General features: G+C 39.3%; 1 protein-coding gene across 1 annotated transcript; it reads left to right on the plus strand.

The window, feature by feature from the left end:
• Positions 1–18,513: 18,513 nt before the first annotated feature.
• ip6k2b (inositol hexakisphosphate kinase 2b) lies at positions 18,514–23,747 on the plus strand. The gene is made up of 5 exons (XM_017416043.3): positions 18,514–19,102; positions 21,148–21,379; positions 21,498–21,655; positions 21,790–21,965; positions 22,068–23,747. The coding sequence occupies exons 1-5, from the start codon at positions 18,889–18,891 to the stop codon at positions 22,659–22,661; spliced, it is 1,374 nt and encodes a 457-aa protein (XP_017271532.1). The 5' UTR covers positions 18,514–18,888; the 3' UTR covers positions 22,662–23,747.
• The last annotated feature ends 3,429 nt before the right edge of the window (positions 23,748–27,176 follow it).

Consider the following 27,176-nt stretch of genomic DNA (forward strand, 5'->3'; position numbering starts at 1 on the left):
GTGAACGGGGGTGGGTTTGGTTGGTAGTCAAAAGATTCCCTGGCTTCTCATCTGACTCATTTTATTATTTCATCTCATTGTGGCTCCTGTTGGCAGACTTACCTCCTCACTTGATATGTTTGCACAGGCATTGCCACCTCCGTGTCCCTCTCAGGACATGTTAAATGGACATGCTGTTCACTGGGAGTTTGGGTTGGCATTTGCTGCCACTCTCTTCCCTGGCAGTTCTCTTCGTCTGCAGCCACTCCGTTCTCATCCATTCTATGCTCCCTGTTTAGAGGGCCAAATGTCCATTGCTGCCTGTCAAATAGCTTCACATCCACTGCTTCCTCCATTTTATTCCTTCTCTTCATTGTTCTTTCTGTCCACTTTTTGGTCTGATCCCTTTCTTGATCTCTGGGATTTACTGCTGGGAGTGGTGGGTGGTGGGCTTGTGGAGTCAGGGTTATGCAACCCTGGGATTATTCCACAGGATAAATTGAGTCAGACAGGCTGAATCAGCAGTACACACAACACATGTTCAGAGGAAGGAACAGACACCGTTTTTATGTTAAAAGAATAACAACGATAAAGAGATACAGCATGGGTATGTGCAGCCTTTGAAGATCTGTTTCATTTTTTGCTTTGGTTGCTTCCCAGAGTTTTTTGCACACAAGGACAGATGACTGGAACCCGCTGCAGCAGCCAGCTCTGGCCCAAATCCCAGAACCCTCAGGATTCCCATAAAATCCACCCTGTCGGTAAGGCTCACCAGGTCTAGTGTCCTTTGGCATCAGAAAGTGACAGAAAAAGGGCAGCAAATGATTCAGAGAGCAAGGGCTGGTGTTCCTCTCACACACATCTGCGCCGGTTAGTGTTACCCTGGATAAAGCTTAAGTCAGACCTCAGTGATTGATGTTTGATCAGCCTAATGCCAGATGTCCATTTATCTGTTGATCAGCGCAGTCACATCAAACCAATTGCCCCTCATAATTAAAGCCTGGACACAGCGCCAAGTAATTACACTAATGTCTCCAGCCTTAATTTTGAGTTAGTTTTTACTGACAAATTAAAGGAAAAAGCCAAACCCATAATGAAGGTTGCTTGCTGTTTGAAGCATTTTATTGACATAATTTAGGTTCACTTTAGAGGGGAAAAAAATCACTACAAAAGAATACAGTCCCTTTTTTCACATACTGAGTTAATATTTAATATTTGAATGCCTTCTGTGCCTGTGAAGTACCACTGCTGTAATAGCTTTGAATTAGTTTGAGCTACTGTGCGTTCTGTAAAAGTATACAGACGCGGACCAATTTATTTGTACCCTTTTGTTAAAGAACAAAAAGCAACTCAAAGGTCACTGAAACAACTTGAAATTGACAAAAGGGATCAAAAGAAAAAAATACTGAAAATCAAGTAATGAAAATCAGTCTTTATTTAGTGGGAACAAATGATTAGCATGAGAATATGCAGAGCAGGTGTGAATGATGAACTGAGGGAAACTACCGATGACTCAAGGAGGAAGCTAAGCGACCAAATAAGGTGAACACATTGAAAATTATTCAAACGACAACACGAGGAAATGATGACGGACCTAATAACAAAGAACAAAAATGAACTCAACCTATAAAACAAACACAGAAACTCAAAGATCATGACATTTTTCTAATGATCCATCCTGTCACCAGCCACGTGTTGAACAGGATCAGTAAGCTGAACCAAAATGCTGAGTATCATAACAGGCAGCCGGACCAGTTAATACAGCCGTCACATTCACTTTCACACATGGCTTTCACTGTGGTACCAATCATATGCTTAATTGAAAATGTTTGCCCAGTAATAGTGGCAAAACAATGTGACAAACTAAAGGAAAAAAAAGCTTCATGATCCAGCTGGAAAATTAGAAAGACACTGAGTTAGTACAGTAAATGCAGTATGATTTTGAGTTTTGAGCCAGTCCAAATCACTTCATGAGATACTTTCAAACTAAAAGTTTAAAGAAGGCAGATGATCTTTTTTAAAGATTTATTTTATTATTAGTGATGTAAAATACCTAAATATTTGCTCTTAAGCATGAGAAAATAGACATTTTTCACAATATGTCCTCTTTTAATGCCTGTAGGTGAGTATACATATTATAGCAGAGTAAATTATGTCACGTTCCTCGCAGCACTGGTGATGCAGGGTAATACTTACAGCGTAACATCACTCAAACACCTTCCTCTTCCCACTCTCGCCTCCGTTTACGTCATAATTCCCGCACTGATCCAAGTCCAATGGAGCAAAAAACCTGCCCCGGTCATTTACCCACAAAATGGCCCCAACTGCTGCAATAACCACAGGCGCTCATTGCTGCACAGGCGTCACACTCACAAAATGTCATTAACACATTTCCAATCACCTCCTCCACGTTCTCAGCAAAGACACTGCAGTGTGTGACTGTGACTCCACTGTTTTCTACAGATAAATTTATCATATCATGCTAACGAAATTGGTCATCCTGAGCAATCTTCGGTACTCCTGATGAGTAATGCACGTCTTCCAGCTGCACATATTCTGATGCCATATTTGATCTGATTACAGTCCTGTAATTAATTTACCTAAAGCCTCAGGAGTGGAAAACACACTTGTCATATTATACAACCTCTTGGCGACTTCAGTTACTAAATAATCCTTTTAAAATAGTACTGTAAAAAATGGTTTTGGCTGAAATAATGTGCCATTCAAGCTTTTGTGAAAAGTACAAACCCAGTGAGGAAATATACACACACACAAAAAAAATTCTGTTCTTTTTTTCAGAAATTGCAGAATTGCAAAATGTAAATGAAGTCAATTAAAACTAAGGTTAAAGAGGACATTGTTTTGTACAATAATGCATTTTACCATAATTAAACATGTGTTTTTTATGCTTTATTGAATAGCTTAATTAAACTGTAGTTTTTACATTGAAATTACAAGTAGGGCAAACTTTTAACACCATTACTAGACAACTTAAATTTTTTGTGCTGATGCAAATATATTTAGTATTTGTAGCTTCAAATATTGCTATTACATCCATGTTGTATTAGTTGCATGTTCTTTCAAGGAGAAAGTCCTCTTCAGTATTTTCTGGATGCTCTTGGTCAGTTTCCTCTGCGACAATTTGTCTATCTGGTATTTTTCCACTGAATTCAAAGCTAGAAATGAGGTGATGGATCTTTCCTCGCATGTGGCTCTTTTTTTTTGTAATCTGTTTCTAGCATTGCTCACCCTGCCTCCTTCCCTTTCCATCTTCCGTTTTACACCATCACTTCGAGCCCCGGCACTGCAGCACTCGCTGTGCTTGGAAAATTCCACACTGCAGCAAAGAGAAGGGTGGCGGTGGAGAGCGAGGCGCAGGTGCAGCGAGGAGAGAGCCAATGAGGGGAGATTGTGCTCGAGAGCAGGAATCGATTACGGGGATTTGTCAATACATAATAGGAGGAAGGAGTCAGGTAGCTCTATGAATGAAGCAAATACTGTGAGTGAGACAGGAAAGAGAACCGGAAAGAGAGGGGTGTGTGAGCCTGGATGAATGACCATAAACAATAATGAAACACATATGCAAATTATGGATGAAGGCACAATCAAAGGAAAAACTTATAGTTAATGAATAACTCCTGATATTTTTCTCAATGGAATATGAAATATGAGGACACAAGAAAAGAGTTTATAAACAATGAAGAGGAAGAAGTGAGATCAGTGATGAGCTGATAGAAAGGAAGAGAAATTGAAATGAAGGGAGCGATAGAGGCATGACTGAGTTAACCTCTACAGAAATGTGCCTCCATCATCACGTGCCTTTAGAAGAAGCAAAGGAAAATGAAATCACTGCAGTACCTTCAAACTACTGAGCTGGCACCTACTAAAGCTGCAGCTTTTCACACCAACACTAACACATTTACTCACATTTATGGAACAATAACCATCTATTGACTGATCTGTTTGTTAGCTCACTCATGACAATTAATAGGATTTAGGCTTAACTTAATCTTTGTATCTTGAAAGGGTTTACTGAACTCAGATAATCAAAAATGAGTTAGAATGACGTGAAAAGTTTAGCATTTTTGTTTCCATTCACATTTCATTCAGTGCTCTGTCTGGTTTTAGAAATGTGGGTTTATTCTGTAATAAAAAAAGTGGAAAGCAACTTGGACAGTTTCAACTTAATGAGACATTTAATGTCACATTGAAACAGGAATGGGTCACAAAACAGACGTCACAATGTCACAGATCAATCCCCCCGCCCTAATGAGCCGTCCACTGTAGATTGATTCAAACAACTAACCAAATCCCTCATTGATCAGCAGCGTGCAGTTTGCAGATGGACAGGCAAGTAGGTGGAAAACTGGTGAAGATCACGACACACGAGGAGCGGATCTGTGCTCCACCAGCTCTCATTTTAGGGCTCATTATGGTCATATTTTTAGACGCTGGCGTTTATAATGAGAGTAAGTCCTGAGTGACACTCATTCTACTTTACCACAGTCCTCTTTTAGGCCGGCTTTAATTTGCAAAGAATGACGTGTTCCGTTTGTGCTCCATTTGGAGTCAGCATTTTTAGGTTTGATCAGAATATTAAACTTTGTTAGCAGCCTCTGGATTTATGATCCAGAACATCCACGAGATTCATGTTGTTATGAACTAGTTTAATGTTTGTAAAAAAAATCAATAAAAAAAAACAAACACAACTAAAACTCATGTTATGTCGCTGATAATTTAGATAATTATCTGAGGAATACATATATTTCAGTAATCGGGTTTATTGTAAAAAATATTAGCAAATAAATGCACAGATTCTGTGCTTTACTACAGTCCTAAATTAAACTATTGGTTTGAAGTCGATTTTATGTTCTTTTTTTGTGCATTACAAAAATGCAGCTTGCCGTCGACTTTAAAGCATGAATTACTCAATCACATAAACAGCTCAGCTTTCATCAGTTACCATTCATAAAATAATCTTGATATTTAGCTATTTACAGATAACACTAATAAAAAGAAATGGTAAAAAAAATGCTTACACTTCCCATTCTATGTTGAAATACTTTCCTAAAGTGGTAAGTAACGTGGGGGAAATCTAACGCTAATCCCATAAAACTCTGAGAGCCTGGTGTGAAACTGAGAAACCCGCAGTTCTGTATGACACCCCCATACATTTCTCTAAAGCAATTACAGATGATGGAGTACCGAAAACTACTTACATTCTTAAAAAGAATTGTACATCCAGGGAATATCCAGTGGCCCTCAGAACACTGAGCTCTTTCCTGTCAGTTCGCTCATAAACATCCTGGTGTTTAACGAGGCTTTTACTCTTTCTAATTTACAGCAGAATTAGGAGGAGTGGAGTAACACTAAGCTACACATGGTGATGTGAATAATTTGATGGTGCAACACAAAGTCAACTCCATTATCTGGACAGTGGATTAAACAGTCATTATGGATGCAACTCTAAAGATATGTTTGTTATTTTTCACTTTTGTTTCTTGAGAAAGAGAAGAGTCACCATAAACTAAAACGGAATAATATATAAAATAGGCCAAAGTTTAAAATTAAAAGCTGATTAAAGTAATATCTAAAATGTTATACTGCAAATAAAAAAACCCTTTCACACTCCATGATAATCCTCTCTGCAACCTACACAATCTTTTAGAACGTGGCTGCAAATTTGAAAAACCTCCTTCAAAGCGAAGGCAATTATAACCCCGCTGCACTGTTGCCAAATAGGATTTCCTTGCTATTTTCTACATCCCTAAAGACGCTTTCCTGTGCCCTCACCACGCTCCATAATATCAGCAGTACATTCCCATAACAATAATACCATGCACACCCACGACTGCACCACACCTTGGGCCCCTCTGCAAATACAAACTAGAGCATTATGCTATGCTATCATAACAGTGATGATGTGCCGGGGTTGTAAACCAGGCATGAAATCAGCATGGCCAGCCCTGCTTCAAACTAACCAAACCAAGCCAAGCCAATGCAAGCGAGCCACGCATCATGGACATGTTGCTGCAGCTGCCACCACACTGCCCCTTTGGACCTCAGTACCATTACAATGATAAACCACTACGACCTTGCTACAGAAGATTTGTGCATGCTCAAAAACATTCATGCCCTGTTACACTCTATCACATGTAATGGGGAGTCCACTGCATTCCTAATATGCACCAGAAGACCCTGCAAAGATTTTCTGCCAGGTGTTTTTTCATAGGGGGGGGTTGTCGTCTGTTTTGAAAGGACCCCAGGAGCTAAACCTGCACTTACTGTGAGTTCGAGATTGTTGGGGTATTTCTCACTCTGTTTGAATTCCTTTCTTTGATGACCTTTTACTTTGAGCTTACTGAGACACCCAGACAATGTGAATAAATTTAAAGAAACAGTTTTTTCATTTCAATTTTTTTTTATAATTGAAGGGATTTTGTGGAGGAACCTTCATGACGGAGTCACACTTACTGCTTCTCAAGTCACGGTTCATGCAAGAGTGCATTTCCAAAATAAAAATATCTCTACTTTTGCACTTTGCTGCTTTTGCATAAGACAGTTGTTTACTTTGTCAGTGTTTTTTATTTGAGCAAGCTGTGAACTTACTTAGACCGACAGGGTGATTGGTTTGTTTGTTTGTTTGTTTGTTTTTTGTTAGAACATGTTTTTTTTTATCATCATTTCAATGTTTGTCTTTCTTTTTTTTGTCATTGTGTTTCTTATTAATTGTTAAGTTTTCATGTGTATTTTCATGTGTTTTCATAGAGTTTAGGAAAAGTTTGGCCTTCTTGCGTCCTAACCTGTTACCTCTCATGTTGTCTTCCCAACCCATGGTTGAGCCTCTAAATACATAATTACTAGCCATTAAATGCTTAGAACCTGCAACTGTTAATATACCATTACATTGTAATTAAAAATGAAAATGTGTGCAGCATGTCTTTTTTTGTCCCTATAACATGCTAGTTTACAAACTAACTTCCAAATCATTTAAAAAGCAGTAACCTTTGCACGCACAGAACAGAGGTTATTCCATGTCCTGGTTGGTGGTTGTGAAACTGTTTTCTTGTGCGTGTGTAAAGTTGTAACCTCTGCACAGCTTGTTCTCCATGTTCACATAATGTCATGTGGTTTAGATCAGTCAGAATGGACTGACTGGGCTGTTACATAATAAAGCATGAGAACAGAAACCTATATTCAGTCTCTCTTCTGACTCAAATGCACAACTGGGCTCATGCTTTTACACAAAGCCATGCTCACTCATGTTCAGGCCACACATACACATCATTGTTTTTATGTGCTCATGAGGACAATCAAGCTTCTTATCAAACTTTTAACCATCATAGTCGAATACCTAACTGTAATTCTAACCACTATCCCTAAAACCAGGTCATTACTCTCAGAAATCACTTTATATCTTCACAGACTATAAATTTGTTCCTGCATCTTCAGGACTACTTTATGAGTTGGGGTTCTGTCAGATATTGGACCTCAGTATTATACAATAACAGGCACATGCACACACACACACACACACACACACACACACATATGTGAAGGAACTTGAGAATCCATGACATCTGCAGACTGCAAACAAAACACACCCACGATGTACTGCCAAGCGGAGGAGGAGTCTTGATTCTGACTTTGAACAGATGATGTTTACCCCGGTTTTCCTAGAAAAAGAGATATAATGTATCCCAAAGTGCCAACAGTCATGAGGAAACCACTTCACACAACCGTGAGGCTCCAGGTTCATGAACTTTGCTCCACTAAGAGTTAAATTGAATTTTTCACCACACCTCAAAAAGTATCTCATACCTTTTGTTTTTTTGCGCACAATCCTTAACTATTCACATTTTTTTCCCTCCATTTGATTCAACACATTGTCTTAAGGGATTCTAAAACAAACAAACAAAAAAAAAAAATATGGCTCTGAGGAATGAAGCCCCACTGAAGGAAACAGGAAATGCCCCAGCAATAAATTCTGCAAAGGTTTTTGGTAAAGCTCTGCTATACTTCACGTTAAAGCTGCAACCATTTCCATGTGGCCGAATGAACTGCAGTTTCTTGGAAGCCCTGGCTCGAAGTCTCCTCGCATGTTCGTGTGAGGCCCAGGCTTCAGCGAGCACAAGCATGAGCTTGGACAAAGCACACATTTGGTGTGGGGGCATGCATGTGTCTGTGCATGAAAATCAAAATACTAGGGTTCCAGATCTTGGCAGTCCTCAGTGCCACGTGACGTCCTGTTCAACACGTGTTGAGAAAAAGGAGGGGTTTTGTTAAACACATTTTTGTTTTGGTTTTTTTTGTGCACTTTCTTGCGATTCATGGGTAATATGGAACTTGTCAATGTACAGTTTGGTAAAAGGAAAACGTATCACTGCATACAATTGCTCAAGCTTTTTTGTGTTTTTAGAATGTAGCAAACTTGTTTAAGCGTTACATAAAGCTATGGAGGCTGCTTTCATGAAACCAGATCAGGGAGTTTCAGATCAAATAAAAGTAACTGTCATAAATTATGGTTATCTGTTCATTTCAAAGTTTGAGAAGCCCAGAGGTAAATTACCAGACTTAAAAATGTTTCTTTCTGATCCAAAAAAAATCAAGTTTGGTCTAAAAGTCTGTTGTATTTTTATTATTGCTCTTTACTCCCTGAGCACTCCAGACATGTGAGTCCGCTTTCTGTTTGTATTGGTTTGGATCAAAACTTTCTAAATCCAAGAATAGTTTTATGCCAAATATTCTGAAAACTCATTCCTCCATCCATCCATGAAGAGCATAGTGACCACAGTGGCCTAAATCATGCAGAATTGATTGAAGAATAAATAGGAAAGTTGTTGATTTTCTTTAATTAGGACTGTGTTCTGTATGATTGTGGAGCTTTAATGTGGAGTTTTTTGGTTTTATAAGTGTGGATGGTTGATGGAATGTTTTAACTGTACACCCTCATTTGATTTATCTGTTCATGTCTGTTTGTGCATTTGTTGCTTTCAGAAAAGCTCCTAAGTACTGCAGCCTGCGCCTTCCATACATAATTGTGTTGCTGACAGCCAGTTGGACGGTAGAGGCAAACAGAAGGAGTAAGAAAAAGAAACAGCTTAATTCTGAGAAGAATAATGTCTTCCCTGATGTATTTTTTGTTTTTTGTTTTTCAGTTAAGAAGCATTTTTCCAGCCTTGCTACATTACAAACACTGCAAAAATGTAAAATTTTCAAGCATGCAATCTGATTTAAAAATTTAATTAATCAAAAGTTTCTTGGCTACTTGCAGCAGTTTTATGATCCAAATCTTGGCAAAACCTTAAACTTTAGTCAAGAAAATGTGGGACGTTTGCACCATAATATTCAGTAACTCCTTACCAGCTTTAATTCTCTTTGGCACAAATGTCCAACAGTGACACTTACTACTTTTTGAAATGAACTGGATATGGATGTCAGTCTCGACCAGGGAGAGGTCAGGAAGGAGCCGTCTGTCTGGGTTAGAACCTGATCGTAGACATTTGGACTTTACCCAAAGGTCACATTCAGACAGCACCTAGCCATTTAAATCCTGGACCAGGGAAGCTGACCTAATTTTGCTGCCAAATTTGAGGAAAATCAAAGCTTCAGGAGCAAGTATCAAAGCATAACACTTTGCTTTTAGTTGTTTAGTACTAGTCAAGAGTCAAAAGTAAATATGTAAGAAAACAGCCAGTTTAGAAAGGTGTACATGTGTAAAATATTTGCTATAATATGCAATAGTTGTAAGTTCAATATACTGGAGACTACACAAATTAACACTTTTCTGATATAACTTCATTTCACATATTTTAACCCCTATCAACATACATTAATGCATTAACTTTGGTTAAATATTTTGGCATTTTATCTTATGTAAAATTAAATACTAACAGTTCAGTTTTTCTATATTTAAAATATACAACAGACAATGGGAACGCACTGCTAAAAACAGTAAAGCATTTGTGTTATTTTAAATAAATCAAATGTTCATGTTTACATATTGTTAAATCCATTTCTGGAGGAATGTGCCATATTTTGAAGAACATTTTCTCACGTAACTTTACCCAATTGTTGTTCTATTGGACACAAATCAAAACTTTCAGGGAACAGTTTCCTCTTTTCTGAATTTCTTCTTGCATGTTTAGCAGTATGCTTTCAGATTGTTTTCATCCTGTGGTGCCAATTTTCTTAAGGCAGGAAGTCATGTCTTCAGCTAATGTTTTGATTTATCTGCAGGCATTCTTGAAGGCATCTATAAATATCTCTCCAACACTCTGTACTTTGAAGCAGCTCCATACTAACATGATGCTACCTGTTTTTGTTGTGTTGATTTTCCATATTCAAATCTGAGTTCTCAAAGCTGTCATTCTTAATTGACTTTGATTGCTTATGAGAATAACTTGTATACTCCTCAATTTATAAACAATACAAATAATAGGGGTGATAAAATGCTGAATATTTCAACATAAAAGGATGCTGCACAAAGACGTGCTCACTGTTCTATATTGTATCGACATAGACAGACATGATGGAAATGTTGTGACAGTTTATTGAAGAATTAAACAAAAAACAAAGAGGAAGGGGGAAGGGAATTGATTTGCAAAGTTAGAGCAAATCAGAGGGCAAAAGTTACATATGTTTCCTCGTCTAAAAGTGTTAAATGTGCCTTGTTTATGTTTACATACAGGATAACTTAAAGTGTAGAAAGTTTATTAAAGCTATGTCACTTAGCTTACTCAATGAAGATTCAACACATGTTGTTGAACACTGATAGAAACAGGCTGTCCTCTTGATACTGTTACCATGGTGAGGTGCCAGTGCAGACCAACCATTGATCTGCTGCATGTAGAAACTGGGCCACATACCACTAAGGCAGTCAGAGCCGTCTCGTTCTTCTTTAAACACAACCGTGAGAGAGATGGACAACACAGTGGACAGCAACAGGAACTGTGACACATCGAATGATCTGTTAGCACATACTCACTAAAATATCTGTTTATATTTTCCTATTAGAGTTTGATGTGTGTGTTTACAAGACATTTCGTGTGCTCTAATCTTGACACAGACTAGCTCCTGAACAGACCAAAGGAAAACAGTTGAGAACTTTATTTATAGTAGGTCTGGATCTAGCTGGTTCTTGACTGACAGGCTCAAAGTGTAAAGTTGATAACATAATTTTATCTTCAACAGCAGGCAGCCACTTTAAATGAATTTATGTCAAGGCATGGGGTTATGTGTCCACCATTTTGGAAAGAGCTATACTGATAGGACTTTATATAACTTGTTCAGCTCATGCTCAGTTTATGGTGCCTGGTGCACCTGACTCCTCTGGTGTTGATTCGTCCCATGCTGCACCTCTCAGTGTTTGTAGCATGTCACAGAGTGGTGCATTCAAAAAACAAAGTTGGAGGAAAGAGTGTGCAGAACGGACCGTTTTTTTATGTGCATCTGCATGATCCATCAAAACCTAAGATGGTGAAGTTTTTGCAAATGTAACAAAACATTTAAAAACAAATTAAATTAAAGGTATATTATCAAGGAATGCCTATCACCCACTGCCTTTCATAACTGAGTTTTAAACTTGGACCATCTTATGATGAGAATGGACGGAGTTACAGTATAGTTGTTTAGGTCAAACCTTGTAAATGATGTTATGAACAATCCCATACAGCACTGTGAGATCTCACAAGGTGTGATAGTTTGTGCTGAGGATAACTCTCAGCTACTACCACTCCAAAAGTTAATGACTTGTAGATATACAGCCAATGATTGTTTTCCAAGAGTTTTATTAAAATCTGTCCAGTGGTTCATTAGATATTTTGCAGACAGACAGATGGCTCCAATAGTCGATGGCAAAGTATTAAAAACAGATCTTACACAATCAGTTAGCACTCAGAGTGTGTTGGGGATAAATCTCAACTACCAACATTTAGCTCAGTATCTGTAAATTGACTGAGTTGCAGCCATTTGTGTGTTCACTAAAGTTGCTTAGCTGTAGCAGCCATCTTGAATGAGGCTGACTCCAAAAAACAGTCAGTTATACTGTAGATGTACATTCAATGATTACTTTCTGAGAGTTTCATTAAAGTCTGTTCACTGGTTCATGAGTTATTTTGCTAGTGCTGCACACACACAGGCAGAATCATTATTGCTTTTGGCAGGCAATAAACAGAGAGGGTGAAACTGTGCAGCAATGTTTGTATGTAGGTGGTGGACTTTGGCATACTTTCGAGTGTTATATCCACAGTAAAGTGCTGGTGTTTTCTCTGCAAGAATACACAATGTTTAGGATAAAGATTCAAGATTATAGAGTGGTTCGTGTTTCAGTAATAATAAGTTCCCAAGTTGACATAACAATTTGATCGTGCAAAGACCATGCAGGCTGCAAAATCCCATCAGGCACAAGTTGTTCAGAAAACTCTCAGGTTTCACTTGGTTGTTTTCAAACAATGTTTGGGTTTTAGAATGCATAAAGCAGGAAGTCCCTATTCTGCTACAGGCTATAATTAGAAGGAAGTTGCTTTATGGGGATCAGCCATGTTAATGGCTTATTCCTTCTGGTTATACCACTCCCCACATGCCCGTGTTACAGTTTAATGGACTCCGTGCAGCTTCAGGAATGCACTTGAGGAAGATGTCAGTGTACTCGAAGAAACCAAGGTTAGCTGTTAACTTATAACTGTTGTTTGAGAGGCCACAGGCGCATTGACATGCTTTTTTGTTTACCATCTTTGAAATTGTGTCGCTGGAAATTTGATGTGGCATTTTGATGGTATGCATATTCTCACAATATCAGTTTTTCATGTGGCCTTTTTCCTAGGTTTCTATTGAAACTATCCTTGAGAATTAATGGTAGGAGATGTCTTTTACGCTGAATGATTATAAACTTGTGTTATCAGTCTATTTCTTCTTTGTAAGTAACTTCACAAATGTTGGGCTAGTTTCTGACCTCCCTTTACTGTTAGATGTAAAAGATTTTATAGTTCAGCCTCCATGTTTCATTCTGTGCCATAACATTTCCCAGCATCAATACAGAAAGTCTTATGACTTCATTAAATTATTCACTTTACTGTTGTTGTGCCCTGACTAAAGTTTTATGATTGCGCAAATAAACAGTTTCTTTGCAATCCAGAAGTCCATTTGAAGAAATCTGGAGAAATTTGTCTCTGACTTGACATCAGTCTCAAAAGGGAAAGTTCAAGTTAAAATAAGTGTGAGTTGCCTTTTACTGAAAATGAAACTGAAACTTTTGGTGAAAATTTTATCTTGCCTGCACATAAGTTTTTGTTGAAAGACTCAAAGATGAAAAAGTAAAGACAAATGTTTTGAGCAGTGTATGATTATGATGTTGGCAGATGTACTTTAAATAGCAAACAAACACTTTGAATGTATTTTCTATCATTAGGAACCCATTCTCTTGTAATCAGCCTTTCTATTTATTGTGGAAACAGAAAAGGGCAGTAAGTATATGTGAAAAACATGAAGAATGGAGGAGTAAACAAGGTTGTCCTTGACCTGGTGTTGGGCAGCTTGGTGCCAGCAACACTCATCACTATCAACACACTTGTTTTTACTGGAGCAGCTCAAAGCTTTAATGAACTAGTATGCTAACCTTATCTCGTCTACGTGACAAGTTTTCATGCTTACCCTCATGTGTCTAGGATGGAGGGAGAGGACTCATGTGTCCAGTAATGGTGGTTTGTCAAATTGGTAGACTAACACGGTTGTGATTTCCCCTAAACAAGAATTTCAAGATACAACTTGCGTGATTTTATACATTTGTATCATCTGTAATGGCTGTGTTGTAATTGTTCAATGTTATTCTGGGGAAATTCCAAAGCAAACAGCTCACCATTACCTTGGATTTTTCCCTTTTTGTTGAGGTATGAGCTTTTTGTTTTCTTATCACTACCACATTCTCTTCTGGTCGTTATCTAAGTTGATACAGCTAATATTGAAACACTTCATCTCAAAAACCAATTTAGCATGTCTGGTGTACTGAGTTGTAAGGCAATGTGATTGCTCCCTTTCAGTGCATTTCATCATTTCGACAATCATCATACTGATACTTCAGCGCAACACTGTTTCTAAAGATTTCTGCTGTATATCAAGCAGGTGGAGTCTGCTGTGACTGTTGTGTTTGTGAAAGGGCAAGTGTTATTAGATGTGCATGAAGAATGTTTGCAGATTTCATCACTGCTCCTATTTATTGCTAGACTGTTGACCCAGTGGGAAGGCCTAACATTGTTCTGGGTCAAGTAGGACTGTTATGACTCAGTTAATAAGATGACAAAGCAAATATATGTGCCCACACTTTTATGCATTCATCAAGTGTACACTTTCTTTGCTGACTTTCAGCAACGTAGCAGACTTATTTGAACCCTTCTGAAGCCCTCGAGAGAGAGAGAGAGAGAGAGGTGGAGAAGCCCTTGTAACTTTGGGTCAATTTGACCCAAAGGCCAGGGGAGGGTTGAAAAATACTTTTTTTTTAGCTGGCTCCATGTACTGCATGTTACAACGTTTTTTTACAAACTCAAAGAAATACTCCTCCCTTATCTCTCTACTGAGACCCATCTTTATCTCTGCAGTTACACAAATACAGTACATCCTGTAAAGGTAAAATGAAGTTTTGTTATCAACCATCTTCTGTGCTCTTATATTCTATTCATTTGTTCATATTTGTACAAACCCATCAGGGAGTCTTCATATGCCCTGAGACCACACGGGCACCCATTTCACGGGCTGATAATTTAATCCCCACCCGGCCTGGAACTGGGATAATTTCTTTTTCCATGTGTTCTGGTTCTGGTGCAGAACTAGAACATCAGAGATTAGTACATAATTAGGCTGCAACCATCCACTGACCTGAGCATGACTACAGTTTCTTGGCTGGGTCTGCCTAGACATTGGAGTCAGTCTCATTAGGTTTAGTGCCACTCACAAAAAAAGAAAAAGAAAATTCAAACTGCCTAGTATATCCAAGCATGAGTGAGCCAATGCATCACAGTGTTGTTACTTATCATTTTGCATTTCTCCAATTCAGTTTAGCTTTTGCAAATCATACAATATTTTTCTTGTAGCGTAAAAAAACCTAAAGAGTAAACGTTGTTTGTGGTTCTTGTCATGTTTTACAATATTTTGTGTGATAAAATTGTAAAAGTTGTTTTAAGTTTTAGCACTATTTCCTCATTCATTTTTGATTTGAATCTTGTCTAGGGCCTTTGTGTATAAAGGATTAGAGTAATTTACATGGTCTCCATACATGTGTGAGTTTTTCTTCTCTGGTTTTCTCCCACAGTCCAAAGACATGTTGTTAGGTTAACTGATGACTCTAAATTGTCTTTGAGAGTGAGTATGTATGTGCGTGGAAATTTGTCTAATGTGCCTCTGTATTCACGCTGTGATGGACTCGAAACTTGCCCAAGATCCATCTCGCACCCAATGACATCTGATGGATGAAAGTAATCGTTATGAATATAATTAAACTCATGTTAGTACAGGAACTGAGACACATTTGCAAAATGTAAACTGATGACCTAGTTCTTCAAAATAGATTTTCATCACATTTATTATTTTTTTCTTTATTTTTAGTAGGATTTTAGAAATTGGCTGTTCAAAAATGGAGGAACGTCCACTCTTGCCTGAGAGAAATGGCCAAGATTTTGTCTGCACACTTAGATGTATTCAGGATTTGTTACTGGAAGTTGGGATTGACCTTGGGCAGTCTGTGAAGGAGTGTAAACTTCACATTCTGGAAGAGGAGCTGTGCTGAGGAAGCAGCCAGTTGACTGGGACACAAAAAAATATGTCTGCTTGGCCACAAAAATAGGGCAAATGGGGCCTGGCTGAAACCTAACCCACATAAAACAACTATACATTGAAACAACTACGCAATGTTTTTTCTCACAATCTTCAATCCTTGAATAATAGGACTATTTTCAGCTACAATTACACAAGCTGTCAGAAGTAAGACACTGTTCTGTTTTTATTTTGTCTGAAACACGTCTTCATATCAGCCCATCACGTAGAGGAGTGTCCTGGATCTAATCTCAACAATAAGATGATGGAAGGGGAGAATAAATGTTGAAAACTTTCTCAACTGGTGCTTTACTAATGATCTCAGGCCAGTATTGTATCATAGTGACCATGAATGCAGGCTGATGTAAAGACATCACAGATCAAGGAGTCGCACAGATCTGCTGTTGTGTTGTTTAATCTTTTTACATTCCTCAGACAACAAGACTGCTAAACTTTCAGTAACACTTATTTAGGCAAGAAAAACAGGTTGGTTTCAGCACACATACTTTAATGTGTACAAAATTAAAAATATATATATATGTGTTACATGTTGGCAAATAAATTCTAACAAAGACTTTAACTCTGCAGATATGGCTGCATTCCTACGAGCTGAAAGAAAAACTGCATAACCAATAGTATTGATGAGTGTTCACCAACAACTGCATAATATTCTTAACATTCCTCTAATTATAACAATATGCTTTCATTCTTTAAAGTGGAAATTCAAAGAAAAAAAAGCTTTTTTGTAAATGTTTTATTAGTGACCTAAATACGCCCTCATAGTTTCACTTGCAAGGTATTGTAGTACCTCACTTCTTTCAATAAAAGCTTTTGTAAAAGTTTCTAAGATTGTGCTATCTTGAGTCTATTTATAGTTAACAGGATTTTAGTTATCTACAAATGGAATGTTCATTAAATTTCAACATTTTCTTCTTTTTTAGATAAAGCCTAGTAAATGATCTGTGAATTTATATAAAAAATGCAAAGGATTGTTTGTTTAATACTGTAGGCCTATATAGTTATAAGTAAGAAGCAACACGCCATACACCTCAGGGTTGGCATGGTGGTGGTGCAGCCTCAAAACAAGGTCTCTAGTTCAATTGGCAGCAGTGGAACTTCTTTGCACTCCTGTAGCTGTGTGGTTCAAAGTAGTTTGTTATTTTCCCACAGTCCAAAAACATGTAGGTTAATTGTATTTAATTGCTGATTCTAAATTAACCACAGGAGCAAAGATTTAGTCAGGTTGTTGGTCTTGTGTGTTTCTTTGTCCACCCTGTGTCTCACTGCTGAGCTGTCCATGGTGGGAGCTGAGAGAAGCTCCAGTCCCACAGCTGGATGAATGAATGGACAGATGTACAGATGGATATTTTATATTAAAATATCTTTTATCTCAAACCTATTCTCAAAATTGGAATCAAAGTGCCAAAAACTACAATTTTGTGAATGGACTTGGGACTTCCTTCAATTGCAAATTATTCACAAGTTACAAACTCCTAAAAAGCAGCAGCAGATATCATGTTTATAGTGTATAAATCAAAATAAATAAATAAACTTGGCTTTATTACAACAGTGAATGGCATTTTGTTGCAGACCCTCCCACACTGCACAAACACAGAAAAAGTGTCATTACTCTATTTTCTTATTTATACAAATATAGTTTGTATGAAGCTTTTCCAAACCATAAAAAAATGTAATAAATAAGTAAATTGGCCATAGAGAGGTAATCTCCATGTCAGTTGTGTGTTGATGAGCAAAGGAAAAAAGCTGTTTTGCACATGTCCACAAGAAGGTGCTAGCAAAGCTTTTAAAAAATGTTTTTAGCACACATCATGATGATAATTATTTGATATTAGTGTCGTTTCTCAGAATGGTGCCTCTTATACACCAGGAGTGGACAGTCAGTATTGCCTGCCCAGCTGAGACTTTCTTTGAATGCGGTCCTATTTTCGGTCTGAACTTGGCCTTATGCTGCCTGTCCATCTGCGTTGTAAATATTAATATCAGTAATAAAACTTTTTCTTAACAAATGGATGGTGCTGTGTTGGCAGTCCGCAGTTAAACCCTCACATGACCAATTCCAGCTCAGTTATCTGATGACATGAAAGCTTGGTAGCCGTAAACAGGGGACTCTTTCCCGACTAAAAGGATTTATCCAGTATGATGTGAACACAGTGTTAGGTTCATACTTAATTAATTCCTGACCTTTAGTGTCCCTGATGAGAGGTGCACCTTTCACGTTTACTTAGAGACTAGGCCATGCAAAGACAAACAACATCTGAAATCTGACACCAGTTACATTTGATGCATGCTCCTCACCAGTAAATGTCTCACTGTTGACTACCCCCATAGGCACTAAAACATGGGAATCCAAAGGTGTAAAATTAAACCAAAATACTATACATACAATTTACACATCGCCAATTTTCTTATAACGGTATTCAAGGAACATAAGAAAAAAAAATCCAAACTGAGGCTTTAAATTAAAACATTATGTATTCTTTTAAGCATTAAAAATGTCTATTATTGTTGTGTTTTGTCTTGTTTTTTTTTCTATCCTCCCATCCCCCCCTGTTTTCTCTCTTTTCCTCTTTGTCTGCTTGATGTGCTTCATCCTCTCCTGGGTGACTTGACTCCTCCCAGCGACAACTGCGGCTCTGTGATTGGTTGATTCGGGAATCGGGGCGGGGCTTCGGTTGCTGCTCTGCTGTTTTTCTAGCCCGAGGATCTGTTCCGTCGTCAGTTTCGCTAACTGCTCCGGCGACGACGACAAGGCTCGGTACTAGGTTATACGTTTCGGCAGCTGTAACAATTGGATAATAACCATTAATCAAAACGTAAAAAAAAAAAACGATGAACACATAGCACAGCGGAGGGCCTTTGTAACGTGACCCTCCAGAAACGGAATAAGGGGATTTCGTCGCTGGTTTCGGTTTTTCCCGTTCAAGCCTCTTTGTTTTCCACCGCTTTGGTCGAACAGGTGAGCAGCAGCGCCCCCCTGTGAGACAACCGGAAACATCTTCGACGATAGGGAGCCAGGGAAGTATCCGCGCCGACTGCCTCCCTTGCGACGTGGGTCTCCATAGCTCAGCCGTCCGATGCAGAGTGAAGATGAGTCCCGCTCTAGAAGCTCTGATGCAGGGGGACGGGACTCCCTATTCAGGAAAAGGGGTGATGCTTGAGCCCTTCGTGCACCAGGTGGGGGGTCACTCCTGCGTGCTGCGGTTCGGAGAGCAAACCATATGCAAGCCCCTCATCCCACGAGAGCACCAGTTCTACAAGAACCTGCCTCCAGACATGAGGAAGTTCACCCCTCAGTATAAAGGTAAGGCGCTTAAGCTAAACGCGGGGGTGGATGGGGAGCTAGCATGCTAGCTGTAGCCAGATATGTGCAGTTTTTATGGATGGTTTCAGACGGAACATTGCGTCCATAGAACGCGTTTAGAGATGGTTACATTCCTGTTTTAAGTGGCCTCATAATGTGTATCAGTCATTTGAAGATGCTGGCAGGCTCAACTCATGGTGAGGAGGGGTGAGGATGAGGGAGGGGAGAGGGGAGTTTCAAGTAGCACGAAATCGAGGGCTGACTCTCAGCCGGCAGGAAACGCAGCCCCGGAGCGCATCGGGTGGCTTTTAAAAAGCAGCTACTATGGTTTCAGGATGAGAGAACGAGAGAGAGAACGGGTCAAAAAATAACCGGGGCCGAACGCGTCACCTGCAGCGGAGAGTAGCTTCACAAGTCACCCGAGAAGACTCGCGGCTCTGCTTTCAGCTCCCCTCACACAAACACACGGAGTGTAGCGTTTCCTGGTTGAGTCCAGGGCCACGGGCTCACATTCTGGCCCACACACAAAGACACCAAGTGCATGCGACTGCAGACGTCTCTCTGGGCGCATGAGTGGTATCTGACTCCCGGGTTATGCAGGATGAGACTATAAAAAGACCCTGAATGAGGCGTGGGACTTGGATAGTGGACATCTGGGTGCTTAGGGGTGACCACCAGAGACACTTTCAAGTCTTGGCTTTTACAAAGTCGTAAAGAGCTCTCAAAATGTATTCTTGAAATTCATAGAGCATTAAAAAAACCATTAATCTTACTTGCCCTGCCATCAGAATGAAGTTTAAATTTAGGTAGAATTATTATTAGTAATTATTTTGATTAAATTATGGAAGGATTTCTGGCCAGCTTCTTAGCCAAAAGAAAAGATCACATGAACTGATAATAATCTACAACTCAAAGTCTTTCCAGTAAAATAAGTTGATGCTATTAAGTCATAAAAAAATCTTTATTGATGAAGCTTATCACAGTTTTCTTATAAGCCTTCCCACTGACTTAAGTCAGAGTGACGCATAAGTTTCCCACACTCTGTGTCATGGTGTGATGACGGTGCAGCTGTGAGGGGACAGGACGGACAAGTTTCAGAGGTGGGGCGTTCAGCAGCAAGAGGACGATGGTGTCAGGACACATAACATCACCTCGGCCTTTTGATTGTGAAAGAAATAAAATACACGATCCTCACACAAAAACCAAAATAAAGCCGGTCCTTTTATTCTTCCTATACAGGAAAGAATAAAATCCCTTACAGTCGGTATTTTTTAAGCTTGGTTTCTCTGTTTCTCAGAACCCCTTCCTTGTTGTTTTTTTTTTTTTTTCTGACCACACACCTTCCTCTTTCTTTAGATGAAAGCAACTGCAGCTGCCATGTTTATTCTCAGTGCGCCACCTCCCCCACTCTGCATAAGGACCTGCAGTGCACACATCCTTGTAGGGAGTTTCATTAGGGGATGGAGGAGATAGACATGGGTGGCCATGTCACAAAGAAACACTGCAGTGCCGTGGCAAAATGCTTTGGTTATCGAAATGATTTCAGGAGTTCTTAGTTGGACAGTTTTTTTTGTTTGTCATTGTTTATGGTTTGCCTCTGGGTTTGTCAGATTGGTATCTTTCGAGGAAATACTTGTGAAGTATTTTCTGTTCAAATAATTTAAGGACCCAAAGTACGAACTACATAGACAGACTAAAATGGTGGTTTGTTACTTTGTTATTGTTGTGGTTGCTTTAAAACTGTATTTCAAGTGCCTGCGTCTGTATTGTTTAAATGTTTGATTTATGCATAATAAATGTCCCACTCATTTAAACACATACCAGGCTTTGGTGTGGTATTTTCAGTCTCGTTTACTTCGTTTACGTTTACTCTGTGAAGATTATTTGGGATTTTTCAGTTTTGATGTGATGCTGTGTTCAGTTTGTATCACACAAGCATGCGGTTTGTATAAATTGGTCAGTACCGTGTGTAAATGTGTTTTGTCTGACAGGTTAATAATTATTCAGTAATATCTGACTCCTGTCTCTTTGCCCTCCTCTCCTAGGAGTCGTGTCTGTCAGCTTTGAAGAAGACGAGGAAGGGAACTTGTGTCTCATCGCCTACCCCCTTCACAGTGATGTGGTGGACTTGGAAAACAAAGACCCCTCGGCGGACTGCGAACCCAAAAGCAAGATGGTGAAGTGGAGCAACAAGAAGCAGTCCGCCTTGCTCCTGGAGAATGACAACTATAGCAAAGACCGAGCTCGGAACAGTCGTAAAGAAGACAAGCTTGTGAGGTGAGGATGCTTGCTTTAGCAGCTTTATGCTTTCATAGAAAAAAAAAAGCCAAACTGGTTTAGCCGAGGCTCCATAATTACAGAGCTGATGTTTTCTTTCATGTTGTCGCCTTTGCAGTTATAATCGTGACGAGGTGCAGCAGGCAGAGGTTCTGTACTTCAGCTTGGAGAAAGGCAACGTGGTGCCACAGATCAAACACAACCCCTGGAGTCTAAAATGCCATCAGCAGCACTTACAGAGGATGAAAGAGAACGCAAAGCATCGCAACCAATACAGTATCCTTTCAACGAGTGTCACGTACGCAGCGATATGAGCTGTTCATGGATGTTTTAGCTGTAGGGTAAATGATGTACGCGCGTCTGTATTTGTGGTCTTTTGTGGTGTGATCCTTGACTCCGCCCTCTCACAGAGTTTATTCTGTTGGAAAACCTGACGTGGCGCTACAGAGTACCGTGTGTGTTAGACTTAAAGATGGGAACTCGCCAACACGGCGATGATGCTTCAGAAGAGAAAAAAGCCAACCAGATTCGCAAGTGTCAGCAGAGCACTTCGGCTTCTATTGGAGTGCGACTTTGTGGGATGCAGGTAAAAAAATGATCTTACTGTTTTATGCGCAGTTTTAATCTTCTGGTACAGCCACAGTCTTATTTATGCTTTTCTGCTTATGCTCCTGCATATTCCCTTCAGGTGTACCAGTCAGACTCAGGCCAGCTGATGTTTATGAATAAGTACCACGGGCGGAAGCTAACCCTTGCCGGCTTCAAGGAGGCTATATACCAGTTCTTTCACGACGGGCATCGCCTGCGCCACGAGCTGCTGTCCCCGGTGCTGCGCAGGCTCCGGGAGATGCAAGCTGCCCTAGAAGCCTGCGAGTCCTACCGCTTCTACTCCAGCTCTCTGCTCATCATCTACGATGGCGATCCTCCCCGGACTCCCACCAGGCCTAGGCATAAAGGCGGAGAAGAAGGTGATGAGGACGAGCCATCAGATGAAGACGAGGAGGACGAGGGGCCCTTTGGTTTCCCTCACTCTTCTTCTACAAGTGCCGCCGCCGGTGTGGCCGGAGGGAGCAACAAACACGGCAGCGGCCGCCCGTTGCACGGCGCCGGAGAGGCCAGCAGCCCCGAGGTGGACGTGCGCATGATCGACTTTGCTCACACCACCTGTCGACACTACGGAGAGGACAGCGTGGTGCATGAAGGACAGGACAGCGACTTCATCTTCGGCCTCCAGAACCTGATCGCCATAATCTCCGAACTGGAGGACCATGGCACTGACTGAGGCCGCGCTGGAGTCAGTATGGTGTAAACTTCACGCGTGGGCATAGCTCAGCGAGTTAAAACCCTGCCATAACCATCCTGGTGCTTTATACCTTCATGGGGGTCCGCTTGTGGAAACCCCAGACACCTCCTGTTTGAGGGCGGGGGGGGAGAGTCTGCGTGGCAATTCTGCACTCTCGCTTACCTGCTGAAGGAAAGGGCTGCTTGTGCCCTCCCTTGCACTTTTCTCTTTTTGAGACTGAAACTTCATTTTTTTTTGTTTTACATTGAAGGAGCAGTGTTGCATGAGACAATTGTCTTTAACCAAACACAGGGCCTCCTGTGACGACGTAGGACTCTCCTCCTTTGGTACAGACAAGCATCTTTATTAAGTTCTCTCTGAGAGAGAAAGAGCGAGACAGAAAAAAACATTAAGCTGTACGTAGTTAGGAGGCCATTGTGGTGCTTTTCCTGTGATGAGACTTTTTTTTTTATTTATTTTTTTTTTAAATGAACTTCAGATTTTCTGTCCCCAACAGCACAGAGCAATTAGTGGGGAGGTTTGACTCGTTACCTGAACAAGCTGACCTTGGCTGGCTGGGTCAGCAGCCTTGTAGCAATCAACAAATTTGGCATCTGATAAGAACATTTTGTGTTTATATTGACCCTCGTTTGTGTGTCCACCAGGCACTTGGATTTATACTTTTTAGTGGAATATTATTTAGGTCTAGAAGAAGGGATTTGCCTTTTTTCCATCTAATTTTTCTTTTTTTTTTTCCTCTTGCACTTTTTGCCTATAAATATTACATTTTGGAAAGGGGATTGCTTTTGGGGATTTTTTTTATTCTTATATTTTTGTCATAGTTTTCATCTGATCTTCATCATTCCTGAAAAATCTGACTTTACAAAAAAAAAAAGGTCTATGACAAGAACACTAGCTACAAAGAGTTAAAGACTATTTATTGAAAAGAATCGTGTTTAAAAATGGAACGGAGCACATTCCATATTACCACTTTTTATTTGTGTCCTTCTGATGCAGTTTTTGGTTTACTTTTGTTTTTGCATACCTGTGTCTTGAAAAATAAAGGCATTCATTGTGGTAACATTATCGTTCTGTGTTGTGTTCATTATAATAAAATATGCAGTTACCTACCCGTAGGAAATGCATAAAAAAGAGGAAATGAAAGTGAAATGTGAGCAGATTTGTATAATAAAAAGAAGAAGCAGCTCTGTGAGTCATTATTTGTTTTAAACACTGAAGAAAAGCTTGCTCTATGCAACATCCTCTGATTATTGTTAACTTCCTGCTGGGAAATGACGAACAGTGATTGCCTGGTTCAGCATGCTGTAGTTCCCTTTTTGCTTTTAATAAGAATAAAAATATTCTAACCTCTATAAAATATTAGCAACATTAAATTCATCTGATTTCGAACCAAGCTGCCCACTGATGAAGAGTCGACAAACTTCAACATCCAAAACCTGCGATTGATTCACCTGCGTCTTTATCAGCTGCACCTTGCTCAGGTGAGTCAACTGAAAATGCGTTGAGCAGAAAGCGTTATTGACTTTTGTTTAGGCCTGAAATAAGAAACGGAAACGATAAACAACGAAGGTCACGATGTTATTGCAAAGCAGTAAAGTAAATCCTAATCTGTGGGCTTGGTTTCTAAGCAGTTTTAATTAGTAACCAATAACATTTTCTGGTTTGATGACCACATCTGTGAGCTGGATAAAGTAAACATCCAGTTTAGTTCACCTGAGGCAGCTTTTCACCCCCGTCTGGATGAGTCTGGCATTTACTTTTAACTGGTAACCAAGTTCGGATATTTCCAAACACAGCCCGTGGATGTCCTGCACCATCTTAAATGGCCTCATTTGCTGCACTTTTTAAGTTATGTTTTTAAAAGGTATAAATAGTGAAAAATGGGGAGGGCTTCGTGTAGAAGTGCTCTTTTGTTTGTTGTTGTTGTTTATATGGCAATAACTAAAGTCAATAAACCATTAATGTCTTTAAATCCTTCGGCACTTTCTGCCTGCCTGCAGCTCATAAACCCAGTAATAATATTTGAGATATACCAGAGAATTATGTCATCGTGTGTTGAGTTGACATGTATCCAAATAACCACATTAACAGACTGAAAAATGAACTTGGCTCATTGGTGATGCTACCATATAAAGAACTTACACTCCAGAAAAAAAAACATAAATATAATAATCTATAAATGGCTCAGATGAAGATAAATCCAACTAAATTTAACTTTAATTCTTTAATTTGTGTTATATTTGTTTTCTATTATCTTTCTTTTTATTTCCTTTAAAATATTTACTACTGTATTCAGGTAGAACCTTTTAGTTAAATCCTTTCCCCTTTGTTTATTTACTCGTGTGACATTTCCTTCTTGCATTTTTTTCTTTGCTGTTTATTTGCCCAAGTGTAATTCCTTTCCTCTTTATGTTTGCCTGAAAGACGGCCCCTGTAATTGCACAATAAAGCAAGAATGTATACAGTACTGTAAAAAGCACACAAAGGAATGTACAAGCAAAGGTCAAACATTAATTACACAGAAATATACAGCATGTACATGTGCAAATGAGAAAAATAACATCATTTGTTTTACTAAGTAGCTTGTTAAATAAAAAAATGAATTAGTTAAAGTAAATAAACTGAAAATGTAGCAAAAATATAACAAATAAATAGAATTTTTTTTTTCTATTTTTACTGAATTTATTGGAATAAAATATATTTAGTAAGTCTACTATAGTTTATGTTGACTTTTTTTTAAAACTTTGTCAGTCTCTTATATAAAGTTTTCAGAAACAGCAGCTTAAATTCTTCTTTTCCGTGGCCGTTTATTCTCTTTGTTTCACAGCACAAAACTGATCCAAATAGATGCATGTGTGAACTGTGTTGAAAAGAATCTGATGCTTTATATTATTTATATTTACTGATGCTATAACATGTCAGAAAATGTTGATAAAATCAATGATAGTTTGAAATTTCAAGGCAAAACACTGGAGCCTGATCCATAAAACAGGAAAAATATGTACAAGGAAATTTCAAAGTAAAAAGCTTTTGGAGGGGGGTTTCTTTTGTTTTAACAAAAAGCCCAAACGCAAAGACCTTAAACCTCATTGCGTGCGTCATCGTTGTTACAGAGGTCATTAATAAGCAGTTTAGAGGCTTTTAAGCCAGTTCCTGTTCGGCTGTGACACCGGTGACTGGTCTGCTTTAAACTGAGAGAAACCCAAAACAACTGAGATTATGTACTTCAAACATTCAGCAACAAAACTTCCTTCATAGGTTCACAATAAAAAGGCAGGAAGTATTAGAAGCCAGCAGCTGAAACAACAAGGACTTGTTTAGCACTTTGCACTGAGCACACACTGAACCACAATCAATTTAATCAGCTTTGCATCGCTGATAAACCCTCCGCTGAAGCTCACGGAAAGCATGGCAAGAATTTTCCAACTCTTTTTTGCAGCTTGGCGCACCTGTTTCACGTACGAAGGGTGGGGGTTTTTGTCACCCTTGAGTAAACTTCTAAAGGCCTTAAAGTATGTACGCTCGAGTTGTACTTACTGACTTTCAGTCCTGGGACGTGCAGTGCGTGGAGTGGGTAAATAAACATACAGAAGTGGACAGGATACTTATATTTCTTTTTAAGAAGCAATGACCAGTCAGTGTCCTTTCAAATATTTTTTCTAACTGTTCAAGTGACATGAGGGTTATTACCTCACATTAGCTCCCAATCAGAATTATAGAGACAATGTGCTGCCAGTGCAACACTTACAGTTTATTTATTAATGTTCCAAAGAAATAAAACAGAAACTCTTCTCAGTTTGGATTTTTAATCTTGAAAAAAGAAAATTAGTTTCTAGATTTTGGGTTTTTTTGCCTGACATCCTGCCCAGTTCACACTGAAGGGTTTTGGTACCGGAAATAACATTATACAGTGGGTATCACCAAGGTGTTTTAAAAAACAGATTACTGTATGAGAGACGATAGCTCGAGGCATCGGATGTGCGGCACGGGATGAAAGGGATTATCACTTCCTGTCGTCCGATCTAAAAGTAGCAGCAAAATCTCCGCTCATCTGCTGCAAATTGCAAAACAGATTTAGATTAAAGGGGAAACTCAGACATGTGCAAATAGCTTAATAGAAAAAAAGAGACATATATATATATATATATGTGTGTGTGTCTCCTTATTTGCACTTTTTAAAACACTTGAGTTTTGGGGTCAGCTGATGTCGGGTTTTGACAGTCAGTGAGTGACTGAACACCCGTTTGTGCCACAGCTAGCTGTTGTTTGCACTTGCAAATAACCACAGAGTTCTATGTAATTCAATGACTGCAACGCTAAATCAACAGGGATGTAAAAGTTGATAAACTAGCGTTGGCATGACTCACTAGGAAACATTTGATTCTGAGGTTGTTTTAAGATGGTTGCAGTCCACTTGGGTCTTGGCTAATCTCTCCAAACAGACTTGTTCAAAGAGCTATCTGCAGCAGGCAAGATCCATCCATCCATCCATCC

The sequence above is a fragment of the Kryptolebias marmoratus genome, linkage group LG4, assembly GCF_001649575.2.
Source record: "Kryptolebias marmoratus isolate JLee-2015 linkage group LG4, ASM164957v2, whole genome shotgun sequence".
In the NCBI taxonomy this organism is placed as follows: Eukaryota; Metazoa; Chordata; class Actinopteri; order Cyprinodontiformes; family Rivulidae; genus Kryptolebias; species Kryptolebias marmoratus.